This window comes from Varroa destructor, unplaced genomic scaffold, assembly GCF_002443255.2.
Source record: "Varroa destructor unplaced genomic scaffold, Vdes_3.0 BEIS01000004.1, whole genome shotgun sequence".
Lineage (NCBI taxonomy): Eukaryota > Metazoa > Arthropoda > Arachnida > Mesostigmata > Varroidae > Varroa > Varroa destructor.
The window spans coordinates 52,491,703-52,514,230 of NW_019211457.1; the positions used below are offsets into that span (position 1 = coordinate 52,491,703).

The 22,528-nt window shown below is 41.7% G+C and overlaps 1 protein-coding gene across 9 annotated transcripts in view; it reads right to left on the minus strand.

Annotated features, from left to right (window-relative positions):
• Positions 1 to 22,528, minus strand: part of LOC111248586 (uncharacterized) — a 108,103-nt gene that overhangs the window by 24,402 nt on the left and 61,173 nt on the right. For 2 of the 9 annotated variants that reach the window (XR_015327262.1, XR_015327261.1), the window contains exons 4-6: positions 19,104 to 20,534; positions 13,359 to 13,504; positions 8,816 to 9,367 (exon numbers count right to left, since the gene is read on the minus strand). Coding sequence is in view for 5 of the 9 variants with exons in the window: in XM_086988286.1 (XP_086844412.1) it covers positions 1,682 to 1,778; positions 1,897 to 1,991; positions 4,002 to 4,064; positions 13,359 to 13,504 (401 nt within the window). In the remaining 4 variants the exon portion in view is untranslated. The other 7 variants (XM_086988284.1, XM_086988285.1, XR_015327264.1 and 4 more) reach the window with 5 other exon arrangements.

A 22,528-nucleotide genomic window follows, 5' to 3' on the forward strand; every position in this document is an offset into this window, starting at 1 on the left:
TATATATTTTTTTTTTTTTTTTTCTTTTTTTAATGCACAGAACGATATTAAGCTGATCTGATAAACATGCATACAGACCTTCACTAGTGTCTTCTATCAGGCCCTGAATTTCGACAGAGTCTGTGCGATTCAGCGAGGCGATACGATGAAATACACGTCACTAATAGGAACTCTAAGACGTGAGATTTGAGACGTTTTATAATGAGAGACAGAGAAAAGCCTGTGTACGTAGCTAACTATGATAGCAATAATATTGATGATGCTTTCTTTCGTTTTCTAATAGTTCCAAGTAGCCATAGAAACGCAAATCTTTTATAAAGCAAACCCTTCATTTAATTAGTGCCGTTATGTGATTTACTGTCATCAGTTGGTATTATGGTGCTGTAGGCCATTCTTCAGTTGCTCATCAACAGCGAGATAGGGCACAGGAGTAGTTTTCATGGGTTTACATATAATCGTTTAGACCTAGCTTATGCTAATTTTTGGGGCTCTTCGATCCCCGAAGAACGAAATGCGGGAATACTTGATTAAGGCTATCTGCCCCCCCACGGCATATGGCTCCGTCTGATAAAAGTTGCCTTCCTCGACGAAACGCGAGTGGCCTATGAATCAGTCAATCATCCTATCCTATATATAGAACTCGTTGGAATATACACATAATCAGTTAGGCAAGTTTCACTGATAGCGAAAGAAGCTCCTAGCTAAGTAATTTCATTAACAAGAAGGCAATGATCCTAGTTGGTAAATATATACTATATTATTTGAACGTTTTTACTCAGCGACCCCATTATCATAAAACCATTGTGTTGATAATGCTAATTATATAAAATGTCACTCATATCAAAAGGTCCCTTTGATCTATCTGCTGCTGCTAATTGTTCCCAGTTAGCAATAGGTTCGAGAAGAAAGTAGCAAGCAAACGATTGATATGTAGTGATTCTCTGCAACAAAATCACCGGTCGTCCACCGCACCGATATAGATTCTAACAAGACTTCATCAGTGGGAGAAAAACACTAGCCTAGGGCATATTATGCGTGACAAATGGACAATATATACAAACGTCTAACGCAAGTGACAGAAGGGAAGCCCAATGGGGGGCGGTATAGTACCGCACTAATAGCCGCTGTATTAAATAGTAGTTCCCCCGTGTAGCCTCGACTAGCTATCTAGCCGTAACGTAGCGTTTCGAACCGAGTAATTCATAGAGAAAATTATCTGTTCTGTTAGTTGGCCCTCTTCTGCCAAACTGTTAATGAAAGGTAAATGAACGATATCGTGTTTGTGCACCCAGCATAGAAACGTAAACAAACATATAACAAGAAACAAATACATAATGTTTATACATTGGAAGGAATGAAATGTTGATAACGTTTTCCATCTGTTCATGCATGCTAATGCTATGTACAATATATAGAATATATCTAATGAATGACTGCATCTCGCCGTGATATAATCCATACCTCGAATATTCGTTCGACGGGCTAATATGATTAAAATGAGACCTTTTGGAGACATTTACGCTAAGCAAAATAGCGCAGATACGATTCATCCCTCGAACTTCTCGAGAAGTGAATCGGCAAGACAGCATGTCGGCAAATCATGATCAATCCTCGGTGTTGTTAGGTGCGCCGAAGTTCCCGTACGACCAGTATCTCAATGACACATTGTTGGGGGTATGGCTTACATTGCTGGTCTGGGTCGATGATTTTTGGCAGACATCCAGGCTCTCGTATAGTTTTGGTTCTTGAGAGCAAGGTTCTTTGTAACAGCTCGTTTCCTAGAGAACATCGCAAAATTTTCTCTTGCTTGCATCTACGTTTCCATTGATGCTGCTTCGGGCGTTATCAAGTAGAAAAGATAAAAATCATTAATGTGAAAAATTAGCGAGTTATTACAGATTGAGGCGATGAAGTTCCAAAAACAGATTCATTATTCTGATCGATCGTTGAAACGCCTCGAGTCCAGTCCTGTGAGAACTCTGCAGGATTATCTGTGACAACACACGCAGAAAGAATACCTGGAAATTACCTCATTGTTGTTGTTGTTGTTGCTGCTTATCGGTGACCCACACTAAACATAAAAGGAAAAGGTGGTATTTTTATGTTGTTATGCGTTAAACGACGTTCAAGAGGTATTAGACTCGGGATAGTCGCGACTAAAGATTTGCAGACTCGAAAATTCATCCATTATGGTCAATACCTGTTTCAATTTTTTTGTCGGCCCACGCGACCACCGGGTATCTACCGTCTTCTTGCTCCCAGCGGCTACTTTCGTCCCGATGTGAAATCCAACAAGTATAGAAGCTAGTAAACATTGAGGCCCATATGCGTGGGTGGATATCGTTGCTTTTTCGTCACTGATTATCATTGAAGCATAAGGAAAACTAGCTACATATTCAACAGAAAGTACAGGTACTTGTGGCAATAGAGCAATGATAACATATGCGGTCGACATCAATGCATAGCAAAAATAGTATAAGACGGTTAGCGCAAAAAACGTCGATCCGTTTGCTTGAAGCTAGCGCTAACGCGGTTTCTCTGAGTTACGCGTACACTGCATGTTGGCGCATGTAGATAGAAATTTTAGTGGACACCGTAACCTGATAGTTATTACAGATAAAAAGAATATACCCGTTTGTATTAGCTATGTCTGTTAGGTTACAGGTACAGAGGGACGAGAAGAAGAAATGCAGACAAAAACGAGCGTGGCGAGCAACTGCTAAAGCGAATCTGCTGCATCTGTCAGCGAAGAGAAATTATCATGGTCGTGATATGCAGGACTATGACAATTTTGCTGGGTACAGAATGATACCAAGCAGATTCAACAAAATGACCAGGTCTTACCTTTCCTAGACAAGACAGCTATCTATTCTATTTAACTTTGGAGAAACCTTTCGCCCTTTTCAGGTGATAGGCATTAATAGGGTCAAATGTGTATACAGTTGTCTCATTGAGTCGAGTCTGAGTCTCGGTAGGTAAAATAATTTTGACTCGGATAGCCTACCTCAATGGCCCTCGATCTTGTAAATGCTCGCTGGGTCGTATTGGAAAAGAAGGTTGAACCTACATGTCTACTTGTAGACTGACAGGTATCCTCCACAGCCTTCATAATTGAAAGTATCAATAAGTAGCCTTAACAAAAAGAACAAAGACATCTGACTATATTTTCAAAACGTTTTCCGATGCAACTGTAATCTATCGTCTGAGTTCCTGTGCGCCATATTTCTGTTAGTAGGCCACTGATGTTTCTACCGTAGTATTCATTCTAAGCGAATTAATTTGAAGTGAGAAGAAACCTAAGATAGAACAATGGTCCCGGTTTAAACAATATTTCTGAATGGCTGAAGGGTTATCTAATCACCAGCTTTCCAATTACCGCTGTTTATGCGGCGGCAAATACGTACAACTATTACCATTAGAACAATGATGGGCACCGTGACGACGAAGCGGCGACGTGAGGTTATATCGGTAACTGGCATTACTGACATTATAGAGCTAACTCAATCAGCAGGTGAGCCAGTCAGTGCTCATTGGACCCCAGGCCAGCTGGTTTCCTAGACGTCCGCCCCCGCGCCCGCTTGTTTTATGCACCCAAGGGCAGATGAGTGCCTTCGAATAGCGTTGGGCTCCCTGCCCGTATCAATAGCGTAGGCCCACCGTTTTAAGTCTAACGAGCTGATCGCACAGTTCGACTTAACTGTGTGCGCGATTATGCAATAGGTTGAGTTGTATAAAGGAACCTTCGATAGCAGACGGCACTAGCGCTCGATTTACCTATGAAATTGTGTCTGTGTGCGACACCCGCGCGTCTGTTTCGAGCGTCGCTCCACTGTATTCCATTTATAAAACAATTTCGCCAAGGAGCTAGGCGGCGAGTGAGATGATACACCTAGGTGGTATATTGTTTCTATCAATAGAAATAATATTAACTAGCACGTACATACTCAGTGTGACCAGGGCATCTTGTAGATTATATAAGTAGCCAGAAAAATTGAACTAACCTGACGAATGAGCACGCAGTAGCTATCCGAAACGCTCACCGCACAAGCGTAGAAATAAGGAAGCTGGAAGAAACAAAGACAAATAGATCTATTCGATCTAATAACGAGGATGTACTATGACAATTTATATTAACGCACATCTTGGTCTTGGTTCTGTGAAAGCCTGTAAGGGTAGGACTCGATAGGCATGAAACGAAACATGAAGTATTCGATTCCGTTCCAGCTGCGGTCTCCAAAATTCTTGGAGACTTGGAAATTTTTCGGGTATTTGTTCGTCTGAAGGAGGTCTGTTTGAACGATAATACCCTATGTGCTATAACCTTTGAAAAGATTAATTAGTTTTCAAAACCAGGCTGTTTAGTTCGTGTGCAGTAGCAACCACGATGCGCTGGCTTGTACCTCAAACAATGGGTATAAGAGGGCGATGACTGTGACTGCAGCAGCGAAGCATTAAGATGATATAATGTACACAACAAACACGGATAAGACGATGAAGTATTATCTCAATGGAGAATGAACAAAATTGATCGCTCTGTTGTTGACAGAGCGCTGGCAGTGGTTATTTGCGATCGACGATCCCCTCACAGCGGTACACGGTACTGCCCCCGAATGTTATCTGGGTTTGTAATCGAGCTTTTAGATAACGGGGCACGAACCTTGGCGGCTAGCAAAAACACAATTGTTATATGACGCTTAGTGGTACAGATTTGTACTAAATCATATAATAGGGGAATCTACGACAAATTTTTAAGGCCAGTTTATTGCTGATGGAGATTGTGAAGGGTTGCAACAGAACAGCAGCAAGTGACTAAAGTGCGTCGGGTTTTTTATACATCGGACGATCGGCCTTTAGATCGGCTTAGTCTCTCGCCAGCATTGTCATCCTCTTGAGCTGACAATGCCGATAGATGCTTCACCTAGCTATTCTCGCAGATGGACAAAAATACGAGTTTACGTAAAGTACTTTCAAGGGTACGATATTCACCAAGCGCTAGGTGGTCTTCCGGGTGAATAGTCGATTCGGATACCGACCACGAACTTGGAGACTGGTGAAACAGGGAGCAAGACAACAGAAAGGCTGTTCAAGAGATCCAAGAGACGACCTGAAGGTCGCAACCGTTGCAAAAGCTTTGCCTTAATTCACTGAGCTAGCATCGGCTCGAGGAACAGCATAACTCACTTAATTCTATGTAGATCCTGGACAGACAAACACGGATCTATTGAACCGCTGATATCTAGGACACCTCGATGAGGTCCTGCTAGAGCAGGACGTACAACGGCCCTTTGAGAAGACGCTAGCTTCTTCCGAGCATCAGCGCAGTTACTTTATTATTGTGTCTGTGTGTGACCCCCGTATCGAGTCAATGCACGAGTACTAGCTGGTGCTGCAGCCAACATCGGCTATTCTCTGAAGTAGCTCCCCATACACGAAAGAAGCGGAAAAAGTGTGCATGCTAGACAATAGACAGACACTCTTCCACGGCCAGAGACCCAGCAAAACCTGTCAGACTAACCCAGTAGCGAGATCAAGCCCGCTTCGAGAGCCACTTACGAGTCGTTTTGGAGACCAGTAGAAATGGTTCACGGAGCTTTACGTGGAGCAGTGTGCAAGATAAGAAGGATTAAAGAAACTCCAATGTGGAACAACTTATTTCCACCTGTAGTTTGTAGTAGCGATAGCAGTCGTATAAGGGAAACCAATCATCTAATGCGATTATGGGACGCGAAGCAGTATTCTGCGATGATAATGAATAGAGTTTAGATTTTAAACGATCGCCAATTAGGTGATGTTGAAAAAATGGTCAGTGTTTTGTATAATACACCCAAATGAATCCAAAGCAGCACTTTAGGGATTTGAGTTGCTGTATATTGTAATTCGTGGCAGACGTTACCGAAATTAAAGAATTAACTATTAATCTTGGGTTATTTTTCCCTTGAAAAAATCTGAAAAACATGAGCAGGAGATCCATGCTACCGATTGCCTTACTTAAAGTCAACAATAAAATATGGCAGAAGTTTATAACGCATCGAACACAAACTATACATAGCCCAGACACCTAAAAACGACGGAAAAGTCACCTATTCTCAGCAAGAACAACCAATATTAAACGAAAACGGATTCTGCCCATTAGGCTTAAGCGAAACACTGATCAAAGCAGTTACTATACGGAACACGACTGTTATTATTATTGCAGGAAGTTTAGGTGACACGTGGGGGGAGGGTCGTGTGCTTGTGCGCACGCTTATTTATGTGCTTTTCAAAACTACATAAGCCTGTTCCCTTTTTCTACGCAATCATTGTTCACCTTCAGACAAACTAACATGCAGGTGTGTAGCAGCCGCTCCTTAACGGCAAAGAAAAGAAGGAGGCCTCTGTCCTAACCTCACACAACTTACGAACCATAGTTCACCTCAAGAATGAATATCACCTTTAATCTTGTCTCCTTCGGACCATGTACATACGCAGGGTGGAAGAGAATTGACTGCAAAAACGGGAACCGGCAATGACACGTGTTTGGCGGGTACCTTGGCAGGCCAGTTTTTTGCAAGCATCGTCACAGCATCTGCCTCGATAGATACGACGGAGTAACAGGCAATTACGATAGTAAAACGTCACATGAAGCATATACGTGCTGGCAAGTCAACTACCCCGCTCGCCATCCCATGAAGGTTTGCTGCTGGAAACGCGTTGGCAAAAGCTTATCTGGGTATCGCGAACGTCGACCGCCTCACAACGAAGAGTTTCAAAAACGCTGATATTAACATGCCCACACACGTGCTTACATATGCCGTTAGCGTTTCGCTATTTAAACGAATACGAACATCCTTCGAAATTTCATCGCCTGCCATTATCGCTTTCATTTTAAGAAAAAAAATATGTTGCCATTTATCAAACGCTGTTTCCTATTAAGAATAGTTGAAAGTTATAAGTACATTTGCCAGGTCAATAGATTGCAACTTAATTCTAATCTCAACCAGCAATAGAAATCGGCAGTCTTGAATGATTAGACATTGACAAATGGTGCTTACAGCACAAGCCCGCGCCCCCTGGATAGAACTTTCCACAGTGCCACCGAAGTTCACACCGGTCGAGGTTGAACTTTGACAAGTAACTAAACTCATCATCTCCTTGACTTTTGCTCGGAGCTTAACATAATACAGATATATATTTTACTTGTGCCAAAAAAGTAGCAGTTTCAGAATGAACGACAAATTTGTATTACTCTAGCTGTTGTGGGACAAATCCTTTGCTTTTTATGATCTCTAAAAGCTCAAGGAAAGCAGAATTCTATGTTATTTTTGCACAGATAGGTAAGAAGGGATTTGCCCCCTGAACATAAAGTTCCTGGACGATATTCAGTGCGGAACAATACAAAAAGTCCTTATCTAAAAAATCTGTTTGATACGACTGGGTTAGTCCTGTTCGTGTCCTGCACTAAATAAAATTATGATTTGCAGCATCGATAGTCTCCACCTATCTAGCTAGCTAGCTAACTAGCTAGATCACAAAGCCACTCGTGAGATTTGTCATCTCGAAGCAATGTATCCATATAACGCCGGAGTTCAGCAAGGCTAGAAAGAACGATTTAGTCCTAGTAAATATTGTACCGTTAAGAAACACGTTGAACAAAATTATTCTATACGCGGTAAAACAAAAATCTCTTTGGTAAGAAAAGAAATGGGCTTAACGTGTCCAAATGATACGACCGATAAATCATTGAATTTTACTTATTTAGACTTGTCCCGCTCTAACCAAACACCTTCAAAATTGAGCTACTGGTGCAGGAGACAGGCTTAGCCACATCGTCAATGTGACTTTGGTTCCGAAACGTTAGTTGAAGGTCTTATTTGTTCTTCAAAATTCGCCATTCCGGAAAGAGGCGCTTACATTTGAATTAGCAGTCAGCCGATTGAAGTTTAATTGTAGCGCGGGCAATTCAGTTAGCTACGGGCGTAAAGACAATGCTACAGAGCAGAACAAAGCCGTTGGATAAATATGTGATAATACTTAAACGCGCTAAGTAACATGATCAAGCTAAAAGCCATAGTACTATGCCATAAATGTAAAAACAGATTTTTAAAAAATGCTAAAAACAGCAATAGCAAACAGTGTTTACCGCAAATTGTATCCTCTTCAACAGAAATAATTTTTGAGAAGTTCATGACGATCTGATTACGATAAGAAAATCATTCATTCATAAGGTAGGGGCCAACTAAAATTAATTCGAACTTACCCTCCCTTCGATCGATCTGTGCGGCGGCTATTCAAGTTCCGCAGCGCTCCCCTTTTATTACCTTTCAATCATGGCTGCCCATTGCATAAAGACTGTGGATTAGCAGGGTGTCACATCGTGTATAATACAAATAGGACGTTCGTGTCCTGCCCAAGGAAGCTTGACTAAGCAAGCGAACAAACAGGTGAAGCAAGGAACAGCCATAAATGCGGCAGCAAGGGCGACGACGACAACAGCTTAGTACAAAGCTTTCTAAAAGGGTCCGAAACCCGGTTTCGGCAGGCTGCAAAAGCTTGCGCAGATTCTGCATAAGAAAAGCAATAGAAAATTTTTAGAAAAAGGCCGAAGTTGTGGAATGAGGTAGAAATGGCGGGAGTAGGTTCGCAACACTGTGCACGATCAAGCAGAGTTTTGTTGAAGAGACTTATCGCCCTATCTATCTATGTATGTATAAGCTGTAAAAAAGGCTGTTAAACAGCAGCTGTAAGAACATATCATTTGCGTGTCTTTTTGTCTTGGTGTGTGTCTGTATATATATATATATATATATATATGCGTGCCGGTGGAAAAATGTTATACCTGCATAGACCACCCTTTCATTCACTCATTAATTTACCGAAGAACGTTCTCAGAGTGAATCCCGCGCAGTCTCCATTTACTCAGTGACTCACTGTAGCCTGTTTCTACTTCTAGCTTATCGTCCACTGCTTTTTCTTCGTCAGCTTCTAGGTGGAGCGGTTGACTGGACCCACTGCAACATAGAAGTAATGGCGGCCGTTGCTGTAGCAGCGTCATCGGCTACCGCTGCTGCCGCAACCATGGATATGGGGGCTCTGCTATCTGAAAAAATGGTGCGAAGAAGTAGAGCTTTCCTCTTCTCACTTTTGCGCTCGGTCGTCGTCGCTTCGAAGACTTGACTAACAGAGGCAGCGGCAATACCAAAGGCGACGGTGGAACGATAGGGTCTCTCTTTAGGCTGCCAAAGCGCGAGCTCACAACAGCAGCAGTAGAGCAGCTCAGCGCGGCTGACACAAAGGACGCTTCGCGCTGGTAGCGAACGAGGCGTCCCTGCAGCCCGACGCTTCAAGCATTACAATGACAACAATGAAAAGAACGCACGCCGGAGGCCACCTAGACATGCGAGACAAAGCAGGGATTAAGACCAAAGCGGAAAATTCATTTATTCAACTCAAGATATCTTCAAGCGGATTGGCGCAGGCAGCCGCAACAACATCACCCAAATCTCTCAAAAGCTTCAACAATGTTTATCTATGCATTATTAACAATAACAGAAGGATACATCAACGTAATAGAAGTACTGTATTGGTTGTCCCCATAGATAATAGTATATGGCACTAGGTGTGCCGTGATGCTGAAGGTGATGTTGGTGCCGCGGCCTAAATGAGGCTACGTACAACATCATGTTTGTAGCAAAGGTTCTTTACGTTACACGCAGAAACTCGAGCATTCAGCTGGCCGATAGTCGCTCGGTTAGTATGTCAGCTTGCATTATCACTACAAAAGGAGCTGATAGATATAGAAAATCAACGCAGACTTCTTAACGCCAAAGCTGCTGGCCATTAAATGCAGTGGATATGTTTCCTATATGCCTGTCCATATTGTATGCGATTGTCTGCACAGCATAAAGTTGATATTACAAATGCATTTTTACTGTGGCTTTGATAAACGATAGGTAAAACGTTAGGATATTATTTAGCTCAAGATACCGGCCAGCTGTAACCCATTCAAACGCTCGATACAATCGTTCCTACTATCAGTGGTGCCCAAGCGGTGGCTTCTGCGAGCGTTGCACGATGGGCCAAAGACGTACTATTTTTCATTTGAATTTCAGATACAGAAAAGCCAGTGTTTCTTCCGTTCGTACTTAATCAGATTTTATGAAGTACACAGTTCGACCATGCATTAATAGACAATAATGGGGTGGTAATAACAGCCCCAATTGCAACCAATATAAACTCTTGGAAAACGTTTTGAAAAGGGGAGCTAGATAGAGACATAAATTAAGGCATTTTTATTAGTAAAATGAAGATACACAAAATGACTCTTTCCGTGTCAGAGTCGGCTTTCGCTTGATGAGCTCAGCGTCACCTGTATGTGTCTCGTGCTGGCGTCCAGTGAACGTGCATAGAACGAAAACATATCAGGAGGACCAGCCAGCAGGTACACGAAAAAACATCATACACTTTGAAATTTGGGTCAACACGTAGTCGAACCTGATTGCCTCGTTTAATAAAGATCTCATAAATGAGCATCAGCTTCAAATGATGAAGAAATACATCAAAAAGACAAAGACAAATGTTTAAGGTAGAATAGAAAACGAATTTATAGGACGGCAGTTTGCTTTCTTGCCTGTGTCCTTCTCATGAGATAAGCTACTGAAGAAGAACGTATTTCAGAACGCGTGACTGTCTCAGAAGGGACGATGCGACATAGCTAACGTAGTAAAAAAGTGACTAGAACAGCATCGGGGATAATAGAGACGGCAACGATGACAACAACAACGATTATGTTAAGATATGCATGGTGCCTGTTGGTGGTGAACTGGAATACCGGAGCTATACGTTATGCCCAAAGACTTCTCTAAAACAGCCATACAGCTCCAGCAATATCCTTCCCTATCGCACAGGTACGTCCTAGACGAACAGCAACTTTACATCAATGAATAATCATCATAACCAGTTGTCTGTTCACAATTATGCCACAAAGCACTCAAGTCAATGGGATAAAAATGCCGACCGGCTGTGTCAGTGTTGCGGCATTGCTTTGAATTCACCGGGTGCCTCGACTCCGTTTCGTTCATTCTCTAACTCGGTATCGAAGGTCTGTATTTACCCGTGCTGCGACGACATTGCTAACCGAAGTAGCACGCAATACGTGCCTATGAAACAGATGTACGAACTTTCTGAATGGAAAATATGCAACGAGATGACGGTAGCGATGGCGGCAGCGGTAACAACGCCAACAGGAGGACAAGTGCCGCCATGTTTCAGCCACTGCAGTGGCGCCACTGGTAACGAAGGGCAGCTAGTCAAAAATCGCTTACAGGTCCTCACATAGCCTCTTACACGGGTAGTCAGCACTCGATAGCATGCGTAGCAGATGTACTTTGCCCAGCCAATGCAAGCGAGTGAATGAGCTCGAATGCAATTTACGTGACACTTCCACGTAGGCACCTTTAAGTAACGGTGGTCACAACATTCCCGTCTTCATATCTGCCGTCTGGCCGAACGTTATCTGCTTCAACGCTTCAACTCGACGAATAGTAGAATCTTCCTGACTTGGCCTTTCCTGGTTCCTCCCAACCAGCCGGTAACTGAAGCAGCAGTAATATCCATACCACTTATCAATTTTACATCTCAGATATCTATTGCGATATGCCACATGGGTACTATGTACATTATAAGAAGCGACAAAGGAACAGCGAGAACGAGCAGTTATAGTCTTCTTCTATTACTTCAGGCGGAAAAGCTCTGATGTTGTTCGAACTTCGATCTTGATAATTAACCCTATTATGCACTAGAACATCATATAGGACCTCAAAGAATTGCATATATATATATATATAGATGTATATATAAGTCACAATCGTTTATGACGCGTTAGCTATGTGGGAAGGCTAATTGGGAATAATTAACATTATCCTTCACAAAAGCCAGGCATTGCTCATTAATGAAGAATCAAACACTCAGTTAACGACGTTCTTCTAAATAAATGATGCGTATGTCTCGCTACGAAGGTCCTAGGAAGGGCAAGTACGCTATCAAAGAAAAAAGATACATAAAATACTAAATATTATTCATCCATTTCTTTGATGTCAATACCTCAAGATATGAACGCGACTAAATCGGCACTTTGTTTATCCATTGTCAAAGATATTTTCCACATTACTAGATCTATTTTTGCCAATACCAGCGACTGATATAATTAAAATAAAAAAGAACCATTTTAATCAATTCTGTAGCTTATTTCCTGTATTTTTCGTAGGGTTAGTCAACCGAACTGGATAAGGAAGAACTCACTCTCTATTCACTTTTAAAATAATTATATGTTAGGCCACTTTTTTTCTTTTTTTTTTTTTACAAAGGCGTTCGTAAGCGCTAGACTATCGCTAGCATAAGTTATCTTAATAACGATTCGGATTCACTGGAGATATATTCTATTATCGACACACAACTTTAAAGTTAACGCGGCTACTTAAATGTATCGTTCACAACTTCGACGCATTTATAAGCACGCATACACTATATTACACATATATCATCATCATCATCGGCACCCTAGACTGACCATCACACCCGTGGCGGTTCGATTTGTCCATACGATGCAACACTCACGTACTCAAGTACTACAACATTACACACTACACATGCTAAGGGCTAACCGCAGTACGTATTCTCCGAAGAGTCCCGCTCACCTTGTCGTAAATTAGACTAATCCATATATTAGCTTTTGTTCAAAAATGAATGAGTTATTTGAATTTCGCGCCACTAGGTGATCGTTCGTAATCCCCGTTTGTTTTAGCAAAAAGATCAGAACTGCTTCTGCTAGAAACAGGGAAAACTTACGACAATCGTATGTAATTTCGAGATTTCCTACATATCAAGCGTCCTGTAATTTTTCTTAAATGAAGCAACAAGTGTACATTAGGTTTTGTTTGAAAAATCTAATTTACCGCACAGATCGTTTGCATAAGTGGTAGAATGCCTATTTAGATTGGAGACAGAGCAGAGCTCAAGTAACAGGTGGTTCAAGTGTTTCAAAGACGGACAAGAGTCCATCAAGACGATCCTCGTCCTGGGAAGCCTGTAATAACGATGATGAACGAGTATCAGGGAAGGGCGAGGAAGCTTGTGTTTGCCAACGGTCCAATCATCGTAAGGATTTGTGTCGCTCGATTCTACGATACCTAGGCAGCATTGGGTCTTCCATCACGATAATTCATCGGCCTATACTCTCCAACCCGTTCAGCAGCTCTTGGAGAAGAGCTCGAAAAATCCCGCAATCATCGAATCTAGTTCTCTGCGACGTTTTCCTAACCCTAGCAGTAAAAAAAAATTAAAGAAAAAAGGCTTCCACATGTTAGAGAAAATTAAAGATATACCTGGCTGTGCTGAAAGCTATCCCGACGATCGAACTTGAAAAGCATTTTGAGAATCGGAAGAAACGGTGGCAATCCGTTTCCGTGTGTGTATCCGGCAATGAATATGTCGAAGCGGACCCCCTGAATAGGCTGAAATACTAATCGATCTGGAACAAATAATCCATTAATTTTGAACAAAACATTAAACATGTGTAACACTTTTGCGCGTACGGAAAAGTTTAGCACAAATTAACGTACTACGTCTGAAATTGCGCGAGAACTTTTTGTACTAGCCTTCGTGTAAATTATTTTTTTGCTGTTTGTGTTTAACGAGAACGTAATCCGCCATCGCCATTAGACATAATTCCTTCAGACGGCTAGCTCCCAGTACGAAACGAAGTCTGTTTGTGGTCAGGTTTGAATAAAATTGGAAACCTCATTAAGCTATCACGAAGACATGTCAGCAAATAAACGACTGGATCCTCTATTTAGTTTGATGTCAGCCAAAAGGAAGTGCGTTTTGACTTCACAGTGATTCTGTTAGTCTAGCTAAAAACGCTGAGGTAAGCCTGATTTAACTTATCGTTACTGCGTAAGCACATGATTATAGTATATAATGTACATGCACATAAAACTTGCCGGATATAATAGGCAAACAGTTAGCGCACATACATTTTGCTAAGAAGAATACCACAGGAGGATACTGATCCTTGATAACAGTTGGTTGTCAGTTGGCTGGGTCGGTTGTAAGCCGAAGTGGGGTTTTTCAAAGAAAGCACTATTTTGCATACAAGTCAAGGATATACTAATATAACCAGTCTATTATTTATAAATTATTCAGATCAGGCAAAATCATTTGTGTTTGTTGATACCTTTGCGACAGCCAATAACGTATCTTGCTTCGTGTTTCAATTTGAGAAGTTCCATAGCCCATCTATAAACTAACACGTAACGAGCTTTTGTCACGAACACTTTTATACACTGATGAAACCGCATCGAAATACGGTAAGCGAACGCGATCGCCAACTTCTTCCTTGTGTACCTTAAACTTATGTGATTAAATTTCCGTGAATTTCTACCAATTCATATTCTTAAACAACAATAATTTTCCTATTGGAAAACGAATGAGCGCGGCCAAGGACATGCTAAAGTTTCATCAGTTACGCTCTATTTTACAACAAATGCCAATAGCGAGACATAGATCGAAAATTGCTATACCTACTAGAGTTAATCTAGATTCGATTGAGTGGAACGATACAAATGTTTCTACAAGCTTTTTTTTTTTTTTTTTTTTTTTTTGTTTAATAGTCTTTGCACCGCATGGTAACTGTGGTTTGTGATATTGAAAAACCATTCAATATAGTGGTACTTGTAACATTGTAGCAGATAAAATTAGTTGTGGACGGTTTAAGCTGTCAAAGGAAAACGCGGGAAAATAACGTCAACGCTTATTCAAATGTTTTATTTTTATTGTTGTAGGACAAACTAATGGGTAGTTGTTTCGTCGCTGAGGTTATATTTATTTAAACTTCAATAGAATAACAATTCATCAGTCAGAACGTATCTCTGCATTGTTCCTGAACCTCAACCGGATGGAGCATGAAACATGAAATTATCTAAATATTTATTGAAATAGAAAATTCAGCGACAGTAAGATGGATACGCGTATACGTATTCTTGTTTCAATGCAATCTGTCCTAAGATCTCTAGTTTGTCGTCACGATAAACTTATCAAACTCTTTCTTGTGACTGTCAACCAGTTCAGCTGTTAATTCGAGAAATTCAGAGGTGATTTTCCATTGCCACTACGTTAACAGGTGAGCTGACATCACCCACAACACGCCGTTCGCGATGTCTAGCAGTTACCAGATATCAGGCGCCGTGTTATAGTTTTAGTTGGTGGCACTCGTTCTGAAGATAGAAGTGTGTGTTTTTTTTTTTTTTTTTTTTTTTCGAAAGTATCCTTTTTTCTGTCATCTGTTTCATTACGAGCCCCTTTTCGTATTTGTTTATTCTATTGTTCGCGAGGGCTAGTGACTGCTTCTATTCAATCTATCGTTTAACGTCATCTGGCAGAGTGCCCGCAACGATCGGAGCTACGTTCGCGCTGGCTGCTGTTGTTGCCGATGCAAGTGCCAGCAAATTCTCTTTACTACATACTAACTTTTAGGTTACTGTATCTGGGTTTCTTTCTTTTTACTGCGTCTACTGTCAGTCTATCGGTCGGTTGTTCCATTGCTCCAAACATACGTGTCCATCGCGGTCGGTAAATGTAAGATTCATACCCTTAAAACGAACTTATTTTTCAAAAAGAGACGCGTTCGTCAGAACGACCCGCTTCACTATACTACATTGCTTTATCATTACGTAGTTGTAACAACAACAACAACAATACGATTACGAGTACGAGAAAATAACACGTGTGGCCGCTCTACGAATACCATCGCTGTTGCTCTAACTTTTGTTAGTGCATATATAATAGATTACTCTTAATACTATTTTCATTAGAGCCGGCAGATGCAACAGCTACAGATTCTCTCTGCGTCCGCTATAAGACAGCTGACACAATTCAATGGTCTTCTCGTCGTCACCCCAACCCGACCTGTCGCCCGCCCGCCCGCTTGTCCACGTACGGCCAGCCCAATGAACCGCCCAACGTCCACCAGCCCGCCCAAAAAGTTTAGCTAGAGTTCAGCCAGATAGTCACTTTGCCAACCACCGAGTTACCTTTCGAGCCGCGCTGTCTCTGTATTCTTGACTTCGTCAGACAGGAACATCGTACCCGGCAGCACCAGTCGTAACAGTAGTGGCGGCAGCAGCAGCAGCGTTGAAAGTGAGATTTTTGCCCTCGCTTTGCGTCCACCCGAGCCCTGACCAGCCCCTGTCAAGGGTGGTTTTAGTCGTCGCAGCTGCCGCCAGCTTTGCCTGTTGTATACTGGGAGGTAGAGATGGCACGCTGGCAAGTTCTGGTACCAATGCGGCCGATAGCTTGGCAGGACAATGTTCTACTGATTCCGCTGATCAGAAGTACTCTGCTAGTCGGTAACAATACGACGACATAGGAGCCCTATCTTCATCGCATGCAACGGCCGATTCTGAGACAGCTTAAGTTGGAACCGCTGTGTCCTTTTTGCAACTCAAGTATATCAAGTGTATATGCCATTACGCTTCTACTGCTTCTGTTGCACTTACAAATAATGGGTAGGACGTCGGTGCTTAAATGTGGCCATAGTTTACCAGCCATACCTTTACCAAGCTGAACGGACCACCACAAGAAGCCAATTCGTTCTATTCTGTTACCCCGTATATACACATATTTTAAAATAATATTAAACTAGACAGAGACCATTGTGATCGATGACGTTCCGCCATTTTTCTGGTAACAGCATGACCCCACCGCTGTGGAACTTTTGTGGTTTCTAGCCGAAAACTTGTAAGAAGCGATTTTTGCATACTTCCATTCAAACGAAATTAACACCATAAAGGGAGTACCGCAAAGACCGAAACAGGCTATACTCTGATAATGTGAAATCGGGGACGCGTAAATAGCCCATCAAAATGTTTCAGCTTTCGTCAGGTAGCTAAAGATGGACGTGGTTCATCACAGTAGAAGGCGACGCCTTTTTAATTCACTATTTCCGCTCGATTTTTTAATGGTCCATTGTAATCTTGTTAGTTGTTGACAATCAAGCTTCGAATCGGTTGTTTGTTTCGCCGGGTGCCAATAACTCATAATTCACGATTTGATCCCTCACCTTCAAAGCTTTACCAAGCACATAGCGTCACTTATTTTGGCGTCAGTTTGAGTTTTGCCACAGGGTGCGGAATGCACTTTTTCTCTGTTTTTTTTTTGGGCACACCATTGTTGTGTGTGATAGACTTTTCATCACCTGTGACCAACCGCTTTAAATGCTCAATTTCACAGCGTTGCTATAGAGTTTTGCAAGTGGAAACAGGATCGAGTTAATTCTGTTGCGTCCATTGGCGTAGCACCCCGACATCGAGCTTCCTTCTGTAGCCAGCCAGCCAGCCAGCCAGTCAGCCAGCTTTTTCAAACGGTTCAGAACTATTTGGTGGTGGATATTTAGTTCCTTGGCGCTGTCATGGCTACCCACGTATCGGTCTCACGTGCTGCTGACAATAGTCGCCGCAGAAATAGGGATAGAACGAAGGCAAGCGAAACAGTGTCTAACAATGAGACAGTTTTCCTACGGGCTGCTTGCCAATGTGTAGACAATGGAAGGGTAGCAATGCAGGCGGTAGTTTAATGAAAGGAGGAAAAACAGGAAGAAGAAGAGCAACACAACGACGAGGACGACGACAACGAAGAAAATTGGCCATTTCGGCCACAATCCAAAACGCGTCTAATCAAAATTGACAGACGAGCGAAACGAGCCCACGAAAGAACGAAGGTAGTAGGAGGACCGGCCGTTGTGAAGTTCTTGACGCTTGGCTACAATGAATATGTTGTCGGCGGATGCTTGCCGATTCGGGCCTGCTTGTCAATCTGTCTGCCTGTCAAACTCGGCTTCTTTTAGTTGTGAAATTATAGATTACAGCAGACGTGGGGCAGACCCTTGGAAGAAAACGATATCTAGACACACTAACATTCACATCGTCAGCCGCCTATCAAGTGTAAAGGCAAGCCCCTTTTCGAATACAGTAGATGGGCAAATAGATAGATGTTCACTCATCCAGGTAGCAAAATGTACTAAGCAGACGCTGAACAAGTCCAACTATATTTGTATAGAGGATATGTGTGGGAGCGCATATTCGTTCGAAGTCCAAAATCACCGCCATTATTACTAGCAGTAGTGTTCATTAGGGTTGTCAACGAGCATATTTCTTTCGTGACTGGCCGATATCAGCTTATCGCGCTGGAAGCACGCACATACAGACTTCTATCCTCGTTCGCGCAAAGAGTACGCGCAACGTACAACAATGAACTTCGCTGCCCCCACCACTGTATCCAATAAAAGTTGAACAACAATAACAGCCAAATATACCGGTAGTGGGCAATACGGAGGCTTTTTGTTTGTCGGGGCACTCCCGCTACGAACGAAAGATAATGATGACCAATAACGATACTACTGATGCCAGTGACGATCAACTGCGGCATATATCAGAAGGCCAACGTAGAAAAGTATTTCTGTGTTGGTAATTTACTAGCGTAAATCGTATATACAATTATTATAACCATGCTGAAATATAGGGGTCGCTCACAGACGCTGAATAGAGCAATTTAAAATAGGTTTCTCCTTCAGTCTATCAGTAAAGGTGACAAAAATAATGTTCCAATGTAAATTGCTAGTTAGCGTGTTGGGCATAGGTTGGTAAGACTAGATTTTCTCTAGGTGTTCTTATTTCAATGCAAACTGTTTCAACTTTCGGTACGGCAAAAGGGTCGAAAATTTGTTTCATTTACAATATTTTCTAATTTTAACATGTATGATTTTGTTTCTAATGAGAAAATTAACTTGAAAAAATATGCCCCTCATTCTAGGTCGACATAAAGAAACCTATTAAATAAGATGGGTTTGATTAACTCAATGAAAACCAATGTTTGCTGCTAGAATCTCTTATGGATACCTATGGCCCGCGATCTTGTCAACAGCCTATGTTTGTACGTTTTCGTCCTAAATTTGACTGCCTTTGAACAGTGTAGTAATTCGTTCGTGTGCATCTGGGAGCCACACGTCAGGTGTGGGAGGTAAAGACTCAACACGTACTTATGCTATACGGTCGTAAATATACTTATAAAGTTACCGTTTGTAGATTTTTTCCACACAAGCTGCCCTCCAAGCTTTCCCTTTCAGTCTCAACTGAGCGACAAGACTTCTTATTCAGTGTTATCCGGAATCGAAATAGGCGCGCGCACAAAACCTAAACGTATATACACGTTGATGTCCATCATAATGGAAAATCATATTAAATCAAAGCACCATTGAACTTTTCGTAGATTTAACTGTTTTCAGTGAACCGTCATCGAATCGGCATCACAATACCTTGACCAAATAACATAACACGCTAATGATTGACGTTGTTGTTGCGGCGACAACCAGTGCTTGACTTGTGCTCACTATGAAGTAGCCCTGAAATATCTCTGCCGTTTCGAAATACTCGCGGACTTTTTAAAATAAATGTATATCCCTTATATCGTAATGCCCCTGATAGCATTTACCATTTTGAACAGCATCCAAAGGAGCTGTCGTATAAAACGCAGTGAATCCACTGGCCGTTTATGCCTCCTCGCGTAGTGTTTTAATTACTCTGAAATCTTTTCGCGTAACTAAAGGGAGTTAACGACTTGGAAACACCGCTGCGACATGCGAAGGCCCGCAGTCGCCTTCTCTGTATAGAATGTACATATAATAATTACAATCGAAAGTATAAGAACAAAAGTGCCTTTGAGCACTTCAACGCCATATTATAAGTAAGCAATAACGCTAACGGCCGACAATCAGAATATTCATAGGACTAGCCGACTGCTATTGACCAAAAGCAAACATGCATTGCACACTTGAGACAGAGCGCACACGCACATTATCCTATGCAAAAACAAGAAAAAGATGTCTGATTAAATTCGACGATTTTGCTGCTGATGTTGTTCGGATGCACGACCGTGCAGCACGCTGTAGAAGTTTTGTTCGTTCGACTAACTTTATTCTACACTAGGCAAGTCATTCGCGCACGTCTGATGCATACATTGTAGCAGATTGCAAACTAAACTTTTATGTTATCCTGCTTTGAATGAACGAACAGGTTGGTTGACCTTGAAATTCTTGGCCCACCTAGCTATTGCTCTCCTTAGCAGGACGGCAAAGCAGGATAACGCTGATGATTAACCAGCTAACTTGAATTTCTTTTAGTTACTTTTGTTTTTTCCCGTTTACTGTCTTAAGTTACCGAAGTTCGCAGATTGATTCCAAGGTCCTGTCGCTAATCTGATTTACCTTCGCCGTCCATACAGAGACGTCCGATGTTTAGCAGAATAAGCGGGGTACGATGAGTCATCAGCTTGATTTTCCACTATACTTTCCTGACGGGGGTGTTCTACGAAGCAGCAATCCAAAAAATGTGCTTGAGCACGTCGTAGCTTTACGTTGCGCATAAGTTTCAACATAGCCTTTCCTCCTTTTCACTAACTTCTACTCCATTTTTTCATCGCTGGTGTTACGGGCTTAGCGGTGGCAGCCACTGCTCGACAAGAAGATTAACAAAGATAGAATGATGCAAGCAAGAATATAAACACAGATGTGTGAGCGAATTTCAAATTAAAAAAAAAAAAAAAAAAAAACATTTTTTCCTTCAACTGCGTTTACGACACTATCTATCGTTGCAATTTTACCGCATCGCCCCGAAATGTATTATTTTTATCAATAACAATAATTGTAATATTTTGGATATAAATGGCAAGCAGTCAGGGTGGGAAATCGTTTCTTATTTCTGCCCAGTTACTAAATAAATGTTTTGGGCTTCATATCTGGTACTGCCATTCATCATCGTTTCAGACGGTTGGCTCACAGTACACTCATTTACGCTACGTACGATAGGTATGTACATAATTAATAATAGGAAACTGGCATCAAAGTAACAACGTTTCTCGTAACACGTATTACTCTGTATATTCGATGATATGTCCGGAATAACATAACATAACAGCCTGTTTTTGTTAGTAACGATTGAAGTTAAAAGATTCTGCCGTCCGCAACCATATTGGCTAACGTTATTCTGTAACTTTATTCAGATTAACACAGTAAGGAAAATCCGTTTATTTGTATATGAATATCGTTTCATTATTTGCCTTTAAAGTGAAAACTTTAAAGTAAAAAAAAAACGTATGGACTGATAGAAGTTTTGTTTCCCGATACGAGTTAATGATGTCTGGGCCTTCGATTTAGACTGAGGCTATAAGGATGCCTCACAAACATCGCTTTCACTTGTACGTAAGTTGAAAATAGTACAACTATTTTTGTCACAATCATTGCAACATTAAAATCGCTCTTTAGATTTTTTTCGGAGGCGAAAACATATATGTATGGATCAGCAATGAACATCGAAATGAATGAAAAAATAACTTAGATAAGAGGACCCAACCACAGGTCGTCAAAAAATGTATTTATTATGCACTGAGCTTATCAATATAAGCATATTAAGGTTGGGTTACAATGAATGGTTACTGGTTGTAATCATTGACGCAAAAATCAGTGAGCTTCAATGCGTAACGTAGCATTACGCTCTTCTAAAAATAGGAGAAAGAATCAGCAATAACAATTATCGTGTATATAGCAAAATACTAAGAACACCGATAAGAGCGTGTTAAAAAGGCGAAAACATATCAGGATATCATAAGACAGCTAGTATGTAACAGTACAAAAAATATTGGTCCGTCCGTTTTTTCATTTATTGATTGATAAACGTTTTCGGATCATCATCATCATCGATCTCTATCAGACGAATAAACGACTTCTTAGCCATCGGGGATCTGTTTACTGCGTGAAATTAATTATCAGGAAAATACATAACTATGCAATTGAATACTCTCTGAAGCCAAAAGATGAACTGCTTCTTAATCTCCTTTCGACTCCCCGCCGCGCGTCGTATCGATCGACGTACGTACATGCGATAGACCTTGTCAACCTTGGGTGTTTATATCAGGCTTGCACAGTTAGTATAACGGTTAGTTTGTTAATAACTTGCTAATCAGCTGCTCGGGCCTCGTTCGGTAACCGTACACGCAGCGATTATTTTAGAATCATTCGTTATCGACATCGTTATGCCGTCCACTGTGCTGTGGCTCGCCAGAATCAAAAGGGTGCTCGAGCAGCAAAGCTAAATCGCCAAAGGAACCAATGTCGCCCAGCTTGCCGCTCGACCATGATCTGAAGCTGGTCTTGCCGGAGCTATCTATCTATCTATCTATCTTTGTAGCTGCAACTTTCATTCTACCTCCATTGAGACGAAGCTCAAAGATTGTTTAGTTCGCGCACCGGGCACCGAGTAGTCGCCTGCTCCTAAGCTACCGCTACCAGCCGTTGTTAGTCGATGTATATTGTATAGAAGTGATAAAAATCGTGTGAACATGAGCTAATAAAACAGTAGGCCAACGCAAAAGTGTTTCATCCTCTTCATGAGCTCATTCGAATCGCCGTCAGTGTGCCTGCCAGACGGCCCATCGGCCGGCAGCAACT